Here is a 17,682-nt window from a genome sequence, read left to right as displayed (position 1 = left end):
TTCCCCAATATTCTGGATGATGTAGCATCTGCAATCCCATAGGCATGTCCTGTAGATTGTCCTGCTAAAATACCATCTGTCTCCTGTTCCCTCCTGTCATCCTTGTCTGGTGTGCACCTGAGATCAGGAGGAGAAAAGGGAGATGGGAAAAACCGATCCTGCAATGTCTCTAAAAGGACTTACTATATAGCCACTTTAATGATCTGTTTACATGTTTGTCTCCTGCAGACTAAGTATCTTGAAGGTCAGATGGTGTTTTTTGTTTCTGTTTTTGTATATATCCCTAGTGCCCAGCAAAATCGATGAGTGAATGAATCTCATTTATGAATTTGAATCCTACCTATACACACTTATATTATCCAAGTTAATGATTTATAAGTAGCATGTTCTACCTTAATTGAAAACTTGTTCATGAGTGAGTTAAGTAAAATATGGACATCTACAAATACGTTTGAATTTAAAACATTTTCTGTTTAAAATTCGCCATAAACCTAGGCAGTATTTTCATGTGCTGGTACTTCTAATTCAAGACATTATCCTTTAAAATAGAAATAAAAGCCAAGCCTAGGTAATTAATTTGGATAATTAATCTGCCAAGTCTTGCTGCCGGTGGTAAACATGTAGATATAATATATAGAAATAAGCCATATTTAGAGAATCAAGCGTATATTAAAAGAGAAGACAATAACCAATCAGAGAAAATGCAGCCAAATAGCGTACACATTTTTCGTTACCACGTTTAAAAGAGGAAGCTGAGTGCCAGTTCAGAGTGCTGATTGCAGAGATCAAGGTGGGGCTCCTTGTTTTCCTCAGGGGGTGGAAAAGCCTGGATGGGTTCTCTTGTTTCTGTACAGTTGGTGACAGGCCCAGGAGAAGGAACACCTGGAAATCAGCTGGCTTTTGATACATGTTTGTTGAAGAATAGGTTGTATTGCTAAGTGTCAGAAAGTTGGGTAAAGCATTCAAGAAGTCCTTTGGAAATATATACGTGCTTGAAATGCCAACGATGTACTGTGGTTTCAGATTTTATGGAGAGATCATACTCCCCTACCAGGGGCTAAAATCTCTTGGAAGTTTTCTCTGACTAAGCTCCCTCAAAATGACCTTTGCTTGCTTCGAGTAACTGTAACATTCATGTGGGCTGTCTATATTCTCTGTGTTTATATAATGTGTGTCTATATGTTGCCTTAGGATATTCCCAAGTTGTAGCTCATCTACTAGATTATCTTGTCCTAGGGGTTCATTCATGTCTTTGCATTCGCTATAGCTCGATATAAATCTACTATGTTCCAAACATTTTTACCTGTGGCTGTCATGTGATTCGAGTCCCAAAACAACTTTGTAAAGTGAAAGTAGTATTACTCTGATTTTTGCAGATGGGAAAACAGATTCAGTGTGTCAAGTAACTTATCCAAATTTACAGCAAGTAAATAGCTGAGTCCAGGTATAGATCCAAGTTCATGACCATTCTGCAATATACTTTTCAAAGAAACAGAATTGTTCCAAAGCATGTACTTAGAGATCCCTTAGCTGACAAAAGAAAATGGACAAGCGGCACTTTTTTGGTCATGGAATTGGTATATTCTTCATGTCATCTGAATGTTATGTCTGTTCCATGTTGGTCATTTGTGCAGTGTATAATCCAAGGCTCTGCTTTTAATTGGTGATTAAGAGAGATGGGTTTGTTGGTTTGACACTGTGAACCAAACTCTCAGATGGCAGAACACGATGGGCCTCTATTGATCTAGAATTTTATCCAAAACAATAAGGTGAGTACTCCAGAGAGGAAATTTAGCTCACTATTAGGCATTTTGAGTGCCTCTCACAGTTTTCTCTTTTTCTCTCCCTCACACTGAGTGGTAGGCTATTATTTTAAAATGTATTAAATACCAAGTTCTGTAATTGCCTGATTACTATCATCTTTCCTCTTTTCACTCCCCACTGTTCCCTCTGCCATCAGGATGACACTTCCTTCAGGCACTCACATATTTCATCCCTCAAAAATGGAGTATAAAAACACATGAAAATATACCACACATGGTGATTGTCAGAAGAAAATCACCCAGAACCTTGATCTCAGACTTATCTTTCAAGTGATATAAATCCAATTTATCTCACTCTCAAGTTTCTTTGAATTTTAGTGTCTCAATCACCCTATGGTAACATTGCTCTCCAGAGTAATTGAATAAAAAGATGAAATTACTCCACATACATTTTTAACTGCACCTCTTTCGATAAAATAGGTTGATGTCAGAAGAGTCTTCTTTCCTGAATCAATGGCAAATATGTTTTTAATACAAACTATATTAGTCCAGAAGAAATCTGTTGGTGCAACAGAATACTCAAGAAAAAGATACTCTTTTGGCTAAATTATGAGTCCCAATTGCATTAGACAATTTCACATTTCACATTAAATCTTTATTTCGATGCTTCTTATTTTTCAGCTCTGTTTATTCCTGGGGCCCATATAGGGTGTCAAAGATATAAAAATATCATAAAACCAGGCCATAAATGAAATTAATTTTAGGTGCAAAGTAACTTACCTATGTATGGAAGTAAATTCTACTGATCACTTTTACTGAGCAAGGGATTTGCATATTGTCTCGGGGATAATTTGGTAACTGCTATCTTGGGTTGTTTTCTGTCCTTTTGATGTGTGTCTGTAGTCTCTAAAACATCTTAGATTTTAGCTGGAACGTCCACTCTGGGGGCTGTGAAGCAGAGCTCATCTGCTTTTCTGCTTCACAACCTTCATCTGTGTTTTTGTTTTGCCTCTGCCAGTGAAGGAAAAAGGTCAGGGCATTAACCTCTCCCTCCATTAGAAGGATGCATTTCTGCTTTCATCCGATTAGCTGCTGTAATTTGAAGCTTTCGGTGCCTGCAGATAAGGTGGGAGGCTGGCAGCAGTAAGGGCCATGGGAGGCTTTCAGAAGGCACACTGAGAGCTGTTATCATGAGTTTCACTCAAAAGATCAAATGTCAGGCCTGCTCACCCCAGCCTGATCCTCAAATTCTTGCATATTCATTAACCGTCACTACGTAGTTACTTGGGGAGGTTGTAGCGAGGCTTCAGACAGAGTTTCTGTAAGTCTCGAGGCACATGGAACCAAAGCAGCCAGTAATGAGTTCAGATCTCTTAGCACAGCTTGTTCTCAGGGGCAAAGGGTTTAAGTAGCTGTCTTCTTTCCCTCTTTTAAAACATAAAAGTCAAAATCTGAAAATCTTAACTTGATTCCATTTATTCATGGAGTTTAGTGATCTCTTTGATATTAGCAGGGCAAAGGAACTAACAGGGAAGATGGAACCTGCTATTTCTGGAAGCCTGAAAAGACCTCTGTAAATTCCCAGCACGATGTGGTGATGATTTTCATAGGCAAAGGGCTTGAAGGTACCAGCATCACATTTTTACATCTCTCTACTCTACCACTTCCCAAAATATGAGAGAAGAACACTTGTACTTCTTAAAATAAGGCCAGATAGTCTCTGAGAACTTTAGCCTGACTAGCAAGATGATGAATATGAAAGAGATTCTGTTTCAAATTTTTGGAGTTGGATATTTTCTTTTCTAGAAGTGCTCTCCCCTTTTTCCTAGGACAATTCCAGCATCAAGAAGCTGTTTGTGAGAAATAACCACAGAAGTAAAATCCCTTCCACACAAAGAGAAAACTCATGGACTTAAAATATCTAGTCAGTTACTACTGGAAACAAGGCTGGACTTGGTAAAATGGAGAGGTCAGATAATAAACTTGGGGTCTGGCTCTCTCTTATTTTACTTCTTTGGTTTCCACATCAGTAAAATAAAAAAGTTATCTACTTGGTAATTGCTAATACCTATTCTGGTTTTAGTATTCTATGATTGGTGAGGCAACATATTTCAATTTACAACTGGCAAATATTAAGCTTGTATATTGCCATTCTTACTGGTTATATTCATGGCAGACAGCACTAATTAATTGTGAAAACTTTTCCTGCCAACCTTGGAATTCCAAGGCCTTAGAATCCTTTTCATCACAGAATTGCAAGCATCCATTATCCATCAGATGAAGACGATACTTACATGCCATTCCAGATATAATGAACAGAGAGATGGTGACAAGGCAGGGGACTGTACAGAGATCTTGTCCTGTGTCTGCTTTTATACATCTGTGTAACTCTCGAGAAGGCAATTCAATATTTTAAAATTAAATTTGATATAGGTTTTTGTGTGAAAATAAGTTTTTATTTCCCTGGGATAAATGCCCAGAAGTGCAATTTTTGGGTCATATGGTAATTGCATATTTAGTTTTTAAAGAAATTGGCAAACTGTTTTTCAGAGTGGCTGTAACACTCCCATCAAATACATATGAGTGATCCAGTTTTTCTGCATCTAGTGTTCTCACTATTTTTAATTTTCACCATCTTGATAGGGGTGTAGCGATATCTCATGGTGGTCTTAATTTGCATTCCCCTAATAGGTAATAATCTTTTCATGGGCTGAACATCTTTTCATGGGCTTTTTTTGCCACCTCTATATCTTTTTCTATGAAATGTCTCTTCGTGTCTTTAGCCCATATTCTAATTGAATTGCTTCCCTTTTTATTGCTGAGTTTTGAGAGTTTTAAAATATATTCTAGATACTAGTCCTTTGTTGGGTAAGTAGTTTGCAAACATTTTCTCCCACTCTGTAGCTTGTCTTTTCACCCTTTTAAAAAGATCTTTTGCAAAGCAAAAGTTTTTTATTTTGAATTTATCATTTTATGACTTTAATTTTAATTATAATTAATTCCTTTTATGATCTATGTTTTGGTGTTAAGTCTGAGAACTCTTTGCCTAGCCCCTAGATCTCAAAGATTTTCTCTTGTTTTTTCCTAAAAATTTTTTAGTTTTACATTTGATATTTAAGTTTGTGATCTATTTTAAGTTAATTTTTATATAAGGTATAAGACTTAGCTCGAGGGTCTTTTTTTTTTTTTTTTTTTTTTGCCTGTGGATATCCTGTTGCTCCAGTGCCATTTGTTTAAAAGGCTATCTTTCCTCCTTTGCACCTTTGTCAAAAGCCAGTTGGGCATATTTGTGTGAGTTTATTTCTGGATTATCTATTCTGTTTTATTGATCTATGTGTTTATTCCTCCACTAGTACCATACAGTCTTTAGTACTGTAGCTATATAATAAGTCCTGAAATGAGTAGAATGATTCTTCCCACTTTATTCCTCTTTTTCAAAATTGTTTTAGTTCTTTTGTTTTAGTTCTTTTAGTCCTTTGCATTTTCATATAAATTTTAGAATATTCTTGTCTATATTTTTTTAAAAACTTGCTGACATTTTTGCTAGGAATTGCATTAAAACTGTATATCAATTTGGAGAAAATTGACATTTTTATTGTATTCAGTCTTCTAATCCATCAATATGGCATTTCTCTCCATTTATTAAGATGTTTGATTTCTTTCTTCAGTTTTGTGTAGTTTATAGCATATAAGTCTGGAACATGTTTTGTTATATTTACCCCTATGTATTGTTTATAAGTGGTATCATATTTTTAATTTTTGGTGTCCATATGTTCACTGCTACTGTAGAGAAATACAATTGATTTTTGTATATTTATCTTGCTGAACTCACTTATTAGTTCCCAGAATTTATTTTGGGTTCCTTGGGATTTTCTGTGTAGACAATCATTATGTCATCTGTAAATAGAGACAATTTTATCTCTTCCTTTCTGACCTCTATGTCTTCTTTTTCCTTTTCATGCCTGATTGCATTGATTAGAACTTCTAGCACTATGTTGAATAAGAGCTATGAGAGTGGATATTCTTGTTTGTTCCTGATCTCAGGGAGAAAACATTCAATATTTAACCATTAAGTATAATATTAGTTGTAGGTTTTTTGTAGGTGCACTTTATCAAGTTGAGGAAGTTCACCTTATTCCCTATTTTTCCAAATTTAAAAAAAATTTAAAAGTCATGAATGGGTATTGAAACTTACCAAATGCTTTTTCTGCATTGATTGATATGATCATGTCATATTTTTTAGCCTGCTAGTATGGTGGATTACATTGATTTTTTAAAATATTGAACTATTCTTGCATCCCTGGATTATACTCCACTTGGTCATACCATATAATTTAAAAAATACATTTATGGATTCTATATACTACTATTTCATTAAGGGATTTTGTGTTTACATTCATGAGGGATATTGGCTGTAGTTGTATTTTTTTCTTTTGTGCTTTGTCTGGTTTGGTATCACAGTAATACCTGTTTCATAAAATGAATCCGGGAGTATTTCCTCCTCTTCGATATGCTGGAAGAGATTATGCTCCGGGAGTCTGCCCTCTCCCCCTTCTTTCCCTTTTGGCAACCTTGTCGTTGCCTCAGCCCCCTGCCTTGTCCCTTCCATGTCCCTGCTAAAGTCCACTGTTGAGTAGAGCAACTTGTCTTAGTTCTTTCCCCACATCAGGAGTAGTTCTATATTCCACTGTGATTTCCATGACTTCATTTGCCATTTTTTTGTTGACCTGGTCAAGAGCTGGCATAGACCTTTCTTAGGTCTCAAGTCCTAGAGTAGCCTCCAATCTCCCTGAATCCTTTTCTATGTTATCCTCAAACCTCCCCATCCCAAAGACCCAGTGGTGTTGGTAGAGCTGGCTCTTACTGGCTCATGAGAACCAGCTGTCAAATTTTTAGGAATGTTGTGAGCTGGTTGTTAAAAACAGTCACTATTAAAAATTAAATTATACAATATTACAATTAAATAAGCTGTTTAAAAACAAAGGTTAAAAACACTCAAAACTTCACTGCTTCTTGATTATTTTACTACAGTTTTCTATTACCTATACTCTTGAAGTTATTTACTTCTATTTTACCTGCATGGTAGACATACTATAGAATTGTGTGCTCCTGCACATCTTCCCAACTTCACAGTCAGTGATGCCACCTCAGTAGCTTGAAACTGGTCTTGGTGGGAGTATTTATAACATGGAAGCTGGAAAATGCCACAGGTCAGGTCTGGATTTATTGTTTTGTTGATCAACTAGACTTAAGAAAATGATGGAGAAGTGCTATTAATGCAGATTAAACTTAAAATTGTGTCACGTCGTTACCTGTTACATTATAAATAGTCCCCAAATTGAAGAAGGAGTCTTCCAGTATTCAAAACTGTCGCCCAGTTTCACAAAGAAGTCGTTCTCATGTCATTGAGTAACGAGTGATGTCCTAATGTATGTTTGTGTTGTTTCATTGTTTTATTCATTAACGTAAACAAAAATACCAACCAACGTTCATGTCAGAACTACATTCATGCCATCAATGACATGAATGGAGTTTTGGGAAATTGCATACTAAACAAGCATTTTTTCAGAGACTATTTTTGTCAGAACATTGTCGAATTGCAGTTATGGATTAGCAACCGATACGAGTTTGGCAAAATAAGAGAAAGTATTCTGTGAGAATAAATTTCTATTCAGAATTGACAACAAAACCTGTTCTTGTTATTGATAAATCATGTGCTGCATATCCTTTATATGAGTAAAATTTATAATATATGTATTTACTCACGTATTTTTTTCCTGGAGAGCCAGTCGTTGAACCTTTATCAGCATACTACTGTGCAGACCTTAATCTTTATCAAGGTATTTCTGACGTTTTATTTTAAAGGGTCCTTTCACAACCAGAAGTTGCACTTCCGTTAAAGCTATGTGTGAAAAAGTTTGCTCACTTGACTCAATTATTCTCGAAGCCTTAACATGTAATCCACAAATCCACCAGCAGGTGTCACTGTGGTGTAGGGTCACAGTCAGAAGGACTCCAGTTTTGCGCTTCCTAGAGAAGCGTTGTTGGAGTTGAACTGCTTCCAATTAAGTTACACACTGAACATCTCCTCAGGTCTCTTTACAGAAAGACATGTCACACCCAGGTTCTCTGAAAGCCGGCAGCACAGTAACTGAGGCATAATCTGCTGGTTCTGTTTGCTTGCTTGTTTTGCATTTTTAACACTGCTATTACATATATGTTCAGAAAGCCCCAAATACCTTCTGTTTAGCTCTAGAGCTGTATATGGCTTGCTGTTCAAAGTGTGGTTCACAGACCAGCATCCCAAGCATTACCTGGGAGCATGTTAGAAATGCAGCATCTCAGACCCTGCCCCAGACCTACTGAACAAGAATCTGCATTTTATTAATGTCACCAGGGATCCTAATGCACATTCAAGTGAGTGTGAGAAGCACTAGTGTAAATGACCCGTACGTTGGCAGTTACTGTGAAGCTAAGAGCAAGGTGGAGACATAACTTTCAGCTTCATTGGTCAAGAAAATAAAGTTAGTGGGCAAGAGAGCAATATTTCCCAAGAGAGACATTTGATATTTTCCTTTGTGCGTGTTAGATTGCCTATCCTTTTTCTTTTTCTTTCTTTTTAAAAAATTTTTGGACAGAAGGAGCTTTCTGTATTTTTTTCTGCACAACCTGGCCTCCGCTAACTTCCCCAGTGTTATCTCTCGCCACCTCCCTTCCACACTCTGTATTTCAGCCACGCTAAATTACCTGCCAATGTGACCTTGTTAAAACTCCCATCTGATAAATTTCTCCACGCTTAAGGTGGCTTCCTGAAGCTCTTAGGATAGAGACCAACATCTCTGCCATGTTTTACAAGGGCTCCTAAGATCCAGCCCTGTCACGCTTTGTGGTCTCCCTCCTCAGCACCTCTCTCCTCCTCAGACTCACTGTTTAGCCTCAAGTGCTCTCTCTCTCTCTCTCTCTCTCTCTATCCTGAGACTTGGTCCGTTCTGTTTCCTCTCCCTGGAATGCTCTACCTGCTACCCCAACTCATCTATTGCTTGACTGATACTTTCTTTAAAGAACTTGGGAAGCCTTTTGTAAATCCCTTAGGTGCATGAGTGTCCTTCGTCCGATGATCCTCTAATACTTGCATTTTCATTTCGTAGTGCTTATCATGTTTGTGACGACTGTTTCTTAGACGTATCTTTTCCCTGGTAGACCATTTGTGTATAAAGGATGGGAGTATGTCTGTCTTGTGCATCCAAAGAGTCTACCATGGCTGTCAACACCTTACCTGTCTGGTCCTTGATCTCTCTGCTTTCACCACCTCCTGCCACTCTTGCCTCCCCTCTTCCCTTGTTCTCCCTGCTCTTCCCCAAACATACCAAGTACCTCTTGCCCCAGGTCTTGGTCCTTGCTGACCTTCTGTGTGGCCCCTTCCTCATTTTCTTTAGCCCTTTATGTCTTTCCACCCAACCCTAGCAGAATATCTAGAGGCAGACTTCTTGGGAGGTTTGGTGATATGCCTTGGTTTAGGTCTTGTACCACATTTGCCTTTTGTTAGATTACTTGTTGTACACGGATAAACGGGAAATAGCTGGTCTGTACTGTATACATTTTATAAAGGTGTGACTCTGAGCAAAACTCCCTTTCCGCATGAACATCAGGTTGCTGAGGTCTGCTTCTCCACAGGCTCAGATGAAGATGATGTAGAAGAGAATGGAGAAGAGGTTGCCATTGCCTTTGGGGAGTAAAGAGCTGGGGCAAAGGAGACTTGGAAGATGAGGGGACTGAATAATAGTGAGGATTGTTTATTGTTATTTGGTTTATCTATTAAAGTCTGAGAAATGTCTAAGACCTTTTCCTTCCTCATTACTCACAAGTTTACAAAAATAATATTATTGATGCAGGGAAGAGGCTAAAATGAAGCCAAACAATCCAAGTTGGGCTTTTTCTTAGCATGAAAAAAAAAAGCTGTTGTTTTGAGAACAAACGTGTGTCTCCATTCTTTCCTTCATTCAGCTCCCTGCTTAGAGAGCACCCACTCTGTGCAACGTCTTGCGTTTTCTTATGCTGACTGCAACACTTACACACACCAAACCTCCAGCCCCTGATGAATTTATCCTTCAAAGCCTTGCAAGTTAAACTGTCTGTTCCTATGGGAAACCTTTCTCTGATTTATTCCCTATGAAGAATTCCTCACTTTTTCCCTACCTTGATGTGTATAGTTTTATTCACATGATTTAGTTTAACACATAGTTAATGCAACAAATATTTGTTAAGTGTCTACCCTGTTCCAGGAAATGTGCCAGGTGCTGGAATGATGAATGTGAAAAAGCATAGTGCCTCCCTCCAAGCGTTCACAGCCAGTTTGAGAAGCCCACTCTCGATGCACAAGACAGAACGAAAATCTCAAACTCAGAAACGGGAAGTATCATGGTGTGTCCAGAAAGCAGCCCCTGGATTGGTATGACCGGAGTGTAGGTTATAAGGAAGGGATGATGGGGGAGCATAGTGAGAGATGAAGGATGAGACAGGCAGTAACAATAATAATATTAATATTAACTACTACTACATTTATTTGCCAGGCACTGAGCAAAGTAATTCACAATAACACAGAGATGTTGAGTAACCTGTGTAATACCACACAGCTTGTTGGTGGTGGAGCCAGAGTTTGACCCAGGTATGGTGCAGTATGAGAATTTGAATTTTATTATAGGTAAATCATCAGGCCAACAAGCATTGAATGGACCCCATCTATGCATGAAACACTTTTCTAGTTAATATGCATGTCTGTCTTCCCTATGAGTTTGATTTCTCTGAGGGATGGAAATCTTTTTCTATTTATCTTTGTCAACCTCATATCTAAGGGAGTGCTTGGAGTGAAGCAACCATTATAAGGAATTATCGTTCCTTCTCCCTTTTTCCATCCTTGCCTTGCTTAGAGCAATGCCCTTCTACCTAAGGATTAGAGCCTCCTCTAATCAATAACCCCAGCATCTTCTCATCTCTTCCCTTTAGAGCTAAGTATTTGCTGGTGAGAAGATTTAGAAGGTAAAAGAGATTGTGATTCTTTTATTTTCCCTTAGGTCATGCTTTTTCTTAAGTGAATCTTTGGACAGAGAGCAGCTAAGATGTTCTTTGAAGAGGAAAGACCCATTTATAAGAAATACCAAAAGTCTAGTGTTATGCTGATGGCAGATGAGAAACGTATGAAATCTTACAAGAACACCCCATGATGAACACTCACAATTCTTGGCTGCCCGCATTTACTTTAGAGTGAAATGAAAATGACGGGAACTGGCGCTTGCTTGTCTGTGGTATTGCTTGTAGCACTGGGGACTCCTGGTCACATCATGTGATGAATGGGGCAATCAGCCTAGTGTTACCTTTGCAGTATCAAGAAGTTGTGTCATGGAAGTAATGGTCACGGGTCCAGCAGCAGAATGAGAAAAAGGAGAAGTATTAAGGAAGAGGGAACTCCCAGCTTTCCAGATCCTACGTAGAGATATCAGCCTCTCTTTTAATATACCTTGTGAGAATTAGTTTGGTTTTTTTGCCATCGTTATGAAGCTTTTATTAAGGGCCTCCTGGGAAGTAGTGCTCATGGGAAGTTGTTTGATTATTTTTTTTTTTTAATAAATAAAAAATGTAGAGTTAACTGTGTTGCGTTAGTTTCAGGTGTACAGCAAAGTGATTCAGTTATGCATATACATGTATCTATTCTTTTTCAAATTCTTTTCCCATTTAGGTTATTACAGAGTGTTGAGCAGAGTTCCCTGTGCTATACAGTAGGTCCTTGTTGTTTATATATTTTAAATATAGTAGTGTGTGCATATCAATCCCCTATTCCCAATCTATCCCTCCCCCCACCCCTCCCTGCTGGTAACCGTAAGTTCGTTCTCCAAGTTGTGAGTCTGTGAGAATTAGGTTTTGTCTAAGAAAATTCTACTGTTGCTTTGCTTTCTGAAAACGTACTTGAACATAATCAGTTACTATTCTTAGACCCTCTAGATGTTCTATATTTCAACTTTTCCCATAGATAAATATGACGGATTGATAGCAATATGCCTTCCCCATCTTTTCCATTCTGAAATACTTGCGTATTTCTAAAAATGTTCCATGTGATTCTTAGAGGTGGGAAAGGAAAGAAATTGATTGGGAATGATAGGACACTTGACACAGAAATTTGACATACGGTACATTGCTGGAAAAGCACAGAATGTAAGCAGGCTATACAGTTCCTGGGTGTTGTGTACACAGCCTAACAGTCTCTGGAAGAGTACAGTACATTTTACTATTATGTCCAATGGATTCACTAGGCCTTACATAAATACCTAAATGTTAAGGGAAACATCACAGTTATCTTAGGTAATGCGTTAATGAGTGAGTTTAAGAATATAGATTGAAAAGTGTATAGGGGTTCGTGCTGATGTATAGATGTCTGCCCAGCACTCTTCCTCAGCGGAATACCCTCTGCCTCGCTCACCATGTCTTGTGGGTGCCCCTCTGCTATTCATTGGGTGCTCTTTTCCCTTCACAGAGTTGGGTGTGGGCACACGGTACACCGTGCCCAGCTGGTGTTCCACATTGCCCTGGCTGAGCTGATCAGTTCATGGTGAGGCAAAGGACGCACCAGTGAACAAAGTGTTTGGCTTCTATTTCTCTGCCAAGGATGGCTTTGCACTTGGGTTGATTTAGATGAGGCCTTTCCCAGTGCATGAAGATGAACAAGACAGACAGGTGCCTCTGCTGGGGGCTGTTGACTCACGCATTGCTCCCTCCAAAGGGTCTGTGCCCAGAGACCGCCCTCCCTCGCAGACTGTCCCGAGTGCCCCTGTGGATCCACCCACACGTGGAGGACTCTGGCCACAGCTGCAGGCTTTGCTTTTCACCTTTCTTCCTCTCCACCCCTATTCTGAGATTTCTCAATAAGTCAGCTGCTTTCTTGTGTTTGTAGACAAAGCAGGGGAAAAACCTCCCTGGTTAATATCTCAGGTTCCAACCACTCCACGCTTTCCTAGATGGAGTTAAGTGTGGACACAACTGGGGCTTAGAGGGAATTCTTATAGCCACTCCAAATCCCGGGGAGTTCATCAGATGGCACTGGAGGACTTGCGCCTTCTTGGGAAGCCTGCCCTGGAATTTCTATTTCTCCGGGAAACCTTTAAGCTGTCTTGAATGAGTTTATCCGCTTTGGAGCTCCTTGAGAGATAAGAGAACAAAACCACTACTCTTCCCGGAAAAGAAGAAAAGGGTCCATGAGAAGAATTATTTATACTTCTGGCTGCCACCTTCAGCGGGCAGTTAAGATTGCCCTATTGAGTGGCCTCTGCTTATTAATAGAAGGAGTGAAGAAAGAAAAATGGAGTTAATGTTGCAATGAAGACATGACAGAGCCTCTGGTTTCCAGGATTGGCCTGAAATGAATTAAAGCCAGCTTATACCAACAAATCTGTCATGCTGCCCTGCAAACAAGAATCCTAGGCTGGGCCAACAGAAATTAGTCACGGCACACACTGGCAAACCTTACCAGACCAGGGAATGAAAAATGTGCCTCATCTGCAAAAATTACTTTTTGGAATTTGTACAGTGTTTTCCATTACCCACTTTCTTTTCTCCAAAGGCCAGTCATCAAATCTGCTTGGCTGGCTTCTGCTTCTGCTATACCATTAAGTGTAGAAATTTGTACGTGAAATGCAATCCCAACTAGCTGTGTGCCTTTGGATAAGCGACCTCATCGCTTGGGACCTGAGTTTCGCCTTCTGAAAAATAAGGAGGTTGGCATATCATTATCCTGGTACTTTAACTTTTTTGGAGATTAGAAAATAATGTATCGGACATTTATTGCCCACCTGTGAAGTGCTCGTTTGGTGAAACAAAATGTTGACGATAAAGTCTTTTCAAGAGTTTCCAGTGTCTGCGGGGAGATGTGCATTTAGAAAATGTGTTATAAAAAACAGTGATAAGGCCAACAGGACTGTATGTACTTAGAAGACATTTAACAGTGTGTCAAAATGGGTTTTTTTAATAAAGCTTTTTTTTAAATTTTAATTTTATTTGTTTTTTGGCTGCATTGGGTCTTCGTTGCTGAGCGTGGGCTTTTTATTGTTGCGGCGAGCGGGGGCTACTCTTCGTTACGGTGTGCGGGCTTGTCACCGCAGTGGCTTCTCTTGTTGCGGAGCACGGGCTCTAGGCACGCGGGCTCAGTAGTTGTGGCTTGCGGGCTCAGTAGTTGTGGCTCGCGGGCTCAGTAGTTGTGGCTCGTGGGCTCAGTAGTTGTGGCTCACGGGCTCTAGAGCACAGGCTCAGTAGTTGTGGCGCGCGGGCTTAGCTGCTCCGTGGCATGTGGGATCTTCCCGGACCAGGGCTCGGACCCGTGTCCCCTGCATTGGCAGGCAGATTCTTAACCACTGCGCCACCAGGGAGGCCCTCAAAATGGGTTTTTCTCTGCCCCAGAATTGTAGCTGGAGAAAGATCCCACATACGCCACGTTCCAAAGACACTCCTGAGCACACAAGCCAGTGCTGCCTCCTTAGGGCTCACTGGGAGGGACCAGAGTCGTGCTGGCCCCAGCCCCACCATCCCCTGTCAGGCGAGAGCGTTGGGAGGGCAGGGGCATCTTACCAGCGCAGTGCCCCAGGTGAGAGGCCATTGCCTCCCATCCCTAAAGCCAAACAAGAGGGCTTCTAATAGAATTTTTCTTAAAGACTGGAGGGAACTTCAGTATGTGGAGATTGGCAGCTTGCTCCTTGACTAGCCGTGTGCTGAGCTCTCGGCCTCCCAGGGGCACTCTGATGCGCCCATGCACTGTGAATGCTTTCAGGGTTATTGGTGGAGCGTGCTGGAATTCTAGGGCAGAGCTTACATTGTCCTTTTGGGTCTCAGAATCTCACAAGTTCCCTGAAGTTGGGGGACATCCTTGGACCAACAGAGTTCAGATCTAGAGATTTCTGAGGATGAAGGACCCATTGCAGGAGGCCAGGCTAGCAGGCTTGATGGGTTGTAATATAAGGTGTTTGGGGAGAAGATGGGATGGCTTGCACCTCATTCAAGTTCTTCATCGGCCTTAGAGGGTGTAGGAGAGGACTCCAGCAGTCCCGGCCGCTCTCCGTGAAGGATACCAGGTTTAACCAAGAAGTAGCAGTGAGCCTGCCTAGTGAGCATAAGAGATGGTGGCACCCTTCTGGGAGGGGCCCCCCGTTGTGGACGGTGCTCGGTTAAAGCTAATCTTTTCCTAAGAACGCCATCACCCCACCTACTTGACAGCCACGAGCCGCGGGTGGCACTAGACTGTATCAAAGTGAGTTTGGGGAGAGCCCCTTACCACACAAGGAGATTACGGTCCACCATGCCTCCTCTCTCTTTTCAACACTTGAGGGACGTAAGGCTAGGAAAGGAGAAGGAGGAGGGGTCTAAACCCGATCACGAGACCTTCTGGTATCTAACAGGTACTGGAAATTTACAGAGTCTGCTCCACGTTGTTAAGGGAGCTACTGCCCAGTGAGGAAGAGGGAATCCACGTAGCCCATTTGCAGGTAGTTCCTGTTCCATATTTATACGCCAGTAAGGCGAGAAAATTTGAACATTAAGTTAAAGTATCATGGTGGCGAGACTAACTCTGCTTGGGGACACTCAAGGACTCAGCTGAGTAGAGGAGACAGGCTCCATTAACATTAGGGCAAATCATAATTGGTAAGTGATAGAGGTATGAATAAAATGCTGGGGGGGGGATGGACGCAGACTAAATGGATTCTGATTGGAGGTGGACGGTTGCTCTGAAGACGTGACATCTGAGCTGGAAATGAGAAATTTGAAAGAAGAAAAAAGGGTGGGCTCTCACGGTACAAGGATCAGAATCAAAAAGGCACAGAGAGCAAAGAGTGTAAGTAATCGGCTATGGTTGGAACAGAGGAAGGGAGGACATGCTCCCCCCAGACACTTTCAGAATGCAAGGATTACTATCTATGGAATACTCTCAAGTGTGCAGCCAAAACGCACCTCCTAAATTCAAGACTGAAATTTCCAAAACCCTACTGTGCATCTATCTGATGATCAAATGAGCACCTCACACATGAAACCAAATTTGGAAAAAAGCTCACCCTTTTTTTCCTTCTTTCAAATTTCTCATTTCCAGCTCAGATGTCACGTCTTCAGAGCAGCCATCCACCTCCAATCAGAATCCATCTAGTCTGCCTCTACCCCCCGCCAACATTTTATTCATACCTCTATCACTTAATCAATTATGATTTGTCCTGAAGTTAATGGAGGGAGGGTAAAGCCAGGATAGAATTCAAGGCTGTTCCAACTTGGCTTAACTCACTTTTCCAGCTCTAAGGATTGTGAACTTTATACATATTGACAATAAAAAGCCATTGGAGTATTTGAGAACACAGTTTAGAACATTTGAAAGATATTACTCTGGCAAACAAGAGCTAGAGGAAGAAGACGGCAGAGAACAGATGGGCACTGAGCAGGATTTTGCAACAGTTCAGCTGAGAAGTAACGAGTGTCTGAGTCAGAGCATGACAGTGAGAATGAAGATGAGGTAGCGGCTCTGAGAGTTAGTGACAGTCACTGGATGGTGGTAAGAGCTGAAAAGGAGTCCAGTAGGGCTTCCAGCTTGGTCTAATAAGTAGGTGATAAAGGCTATGAAACACGGGAAGGGGAACAGATTTGCCAGAGAGGAAGGAGGGAGGGAAAAAAATAATAATGACCAACATTTATTAAGCCTCCACTGTGTACCATCACTTTTTTGTGTGGTTTCCACATATTAATTCATTTTATCCTCATCACAGCTTTATGAATAGATACTGTTATCGTCTCCATCTTATGGATGAGGTTAGATAAAAAATTTGGTATCATGGGCGTCCAATTTGAGGTGCTCATTTGATCATCAGATAGATGTACAGTAGGGTTTTGGAAATTTCAGTCTTGAATTTAGGAGGTGTGTTTTGGCTGGACACTTGAGAGTATTCTATAGATAGTAATCGTTGCATCCTGTAAGTGTCTGGGGGGAGCATGTCCTATTATAAGACTGAGAGAGGCCCTGGGAAACTGGGAACTCCACCATTGAAAGAACAGGGAAGAGAGGAGTGTGGCAGGGATGGCTAGCTCTCACCATAATCCACATCCTCTTCTTCCTGGGCACATTACCCAACCTCCCTTGCAGCTTGGTGTGGTGGATTTCTAGCCAGAAGAATGTGTGAGCAGAAGTGATGTGGCCAAACTCCATGCAGCCTTTCATGTGGGCTTTTCCATGTTCCTTCCCCTTCCAGCTGACTGGGATGGAGACCTCCGGGGAGACCATCATATGTAGCTGATGAATCCTCCATCAGCCTGGGTCTCTGAGTGATGCGTAAAGCAAAGCATTCCGCACCCTCACCACCAACCACGATGACTTGAAACTGCGCTGGGCTGTTAGGTGAGCAAAAAATACGTGTCTATTGTACTTGAATCATTATGTATTTCTGAGTCTACTTTACAGTAGTTACCTACCCTGACCAAAGGAGAGAGACCTGCAAAAGACATTAAGATAATTAAAGAGGGACGAGAATTTATCTCTGTAGTTGCATCTTATGCAGAATTCTTATTTCCTTCACAAGGGAGAATTTGCTTAGGTTTGGTGTGTGAAATCAGTCAGTCAAGTGACTTCCCTTATTATAAAATTTCTCACAAAACAGGTGAAGACCTAAATCCAGGGGTGACTTTTTTAAAAAACTCTTTTCCTAAAATCCCTCCCCAAACTTCTGATTGCGTCTGCTGTCACTCTTGAAGAAGGAGCAAGTCTAGGGTGAAACTCACTTCACATGCAGCAGGAACAAGCTTACTGCTTCCTTTCAACCATTTGACTTGTACATGCTCTGCTCTGTACAATCTGTCAGGGTCCCCTTTCTTTGCAGGCACAGCACAAAGTGAAGGTCAATCAGCACATAAT

At 40.8% G+C, this 17,682-nt stretch overlaps 1 protein-coding gene across 1 annotated transcript in view; it reads left to right on the top strand.

Moving 5' to 3' along the window:
* Window positions 1-17,065, top strand: part of FUT10 (fucosyltransferase 10) — a 103,793-nt gene extending 86,728 nt beyond the window's left edge. Inside the window, exon 5 of the mRNA XM_068532178.1 lies at window positions 17,024-17,065. Coding sequence (XP_068388279.1) covers window positions 17,024-17,027 — 4 coding nt within the window. The 3' untranslated portion in view covers window positions 17,028-17,065. The remainder of the gene's footprint in view (window positions 1-17,023) is intronic.
* The last annotated feature ends 617 nt before the right edge of the window (window positions 17,066-17,682 follow it).

Source organism: Eschrichtius robustus, chromosome 21, assembly GCF_028021215.1.
Source record: "Eschrichtius robustus isolate mEscRob2 chromosome 21, mEscRob2.pri, whole genome shotgun sequence".
Taxonomy (NCBI): domain Eukaryota; kingdom Metazoa; phylum Chordata; class Mammalia; order Artiodactyla; family Eschrichtiidae; genus Eschrichtius; species Eschrichtius robustus.
The sequence above is the reverse complement of the archived record's forward strand: the minus strand, read 5'-3'. Positions and strand labels throughout refer to the sequence as shown.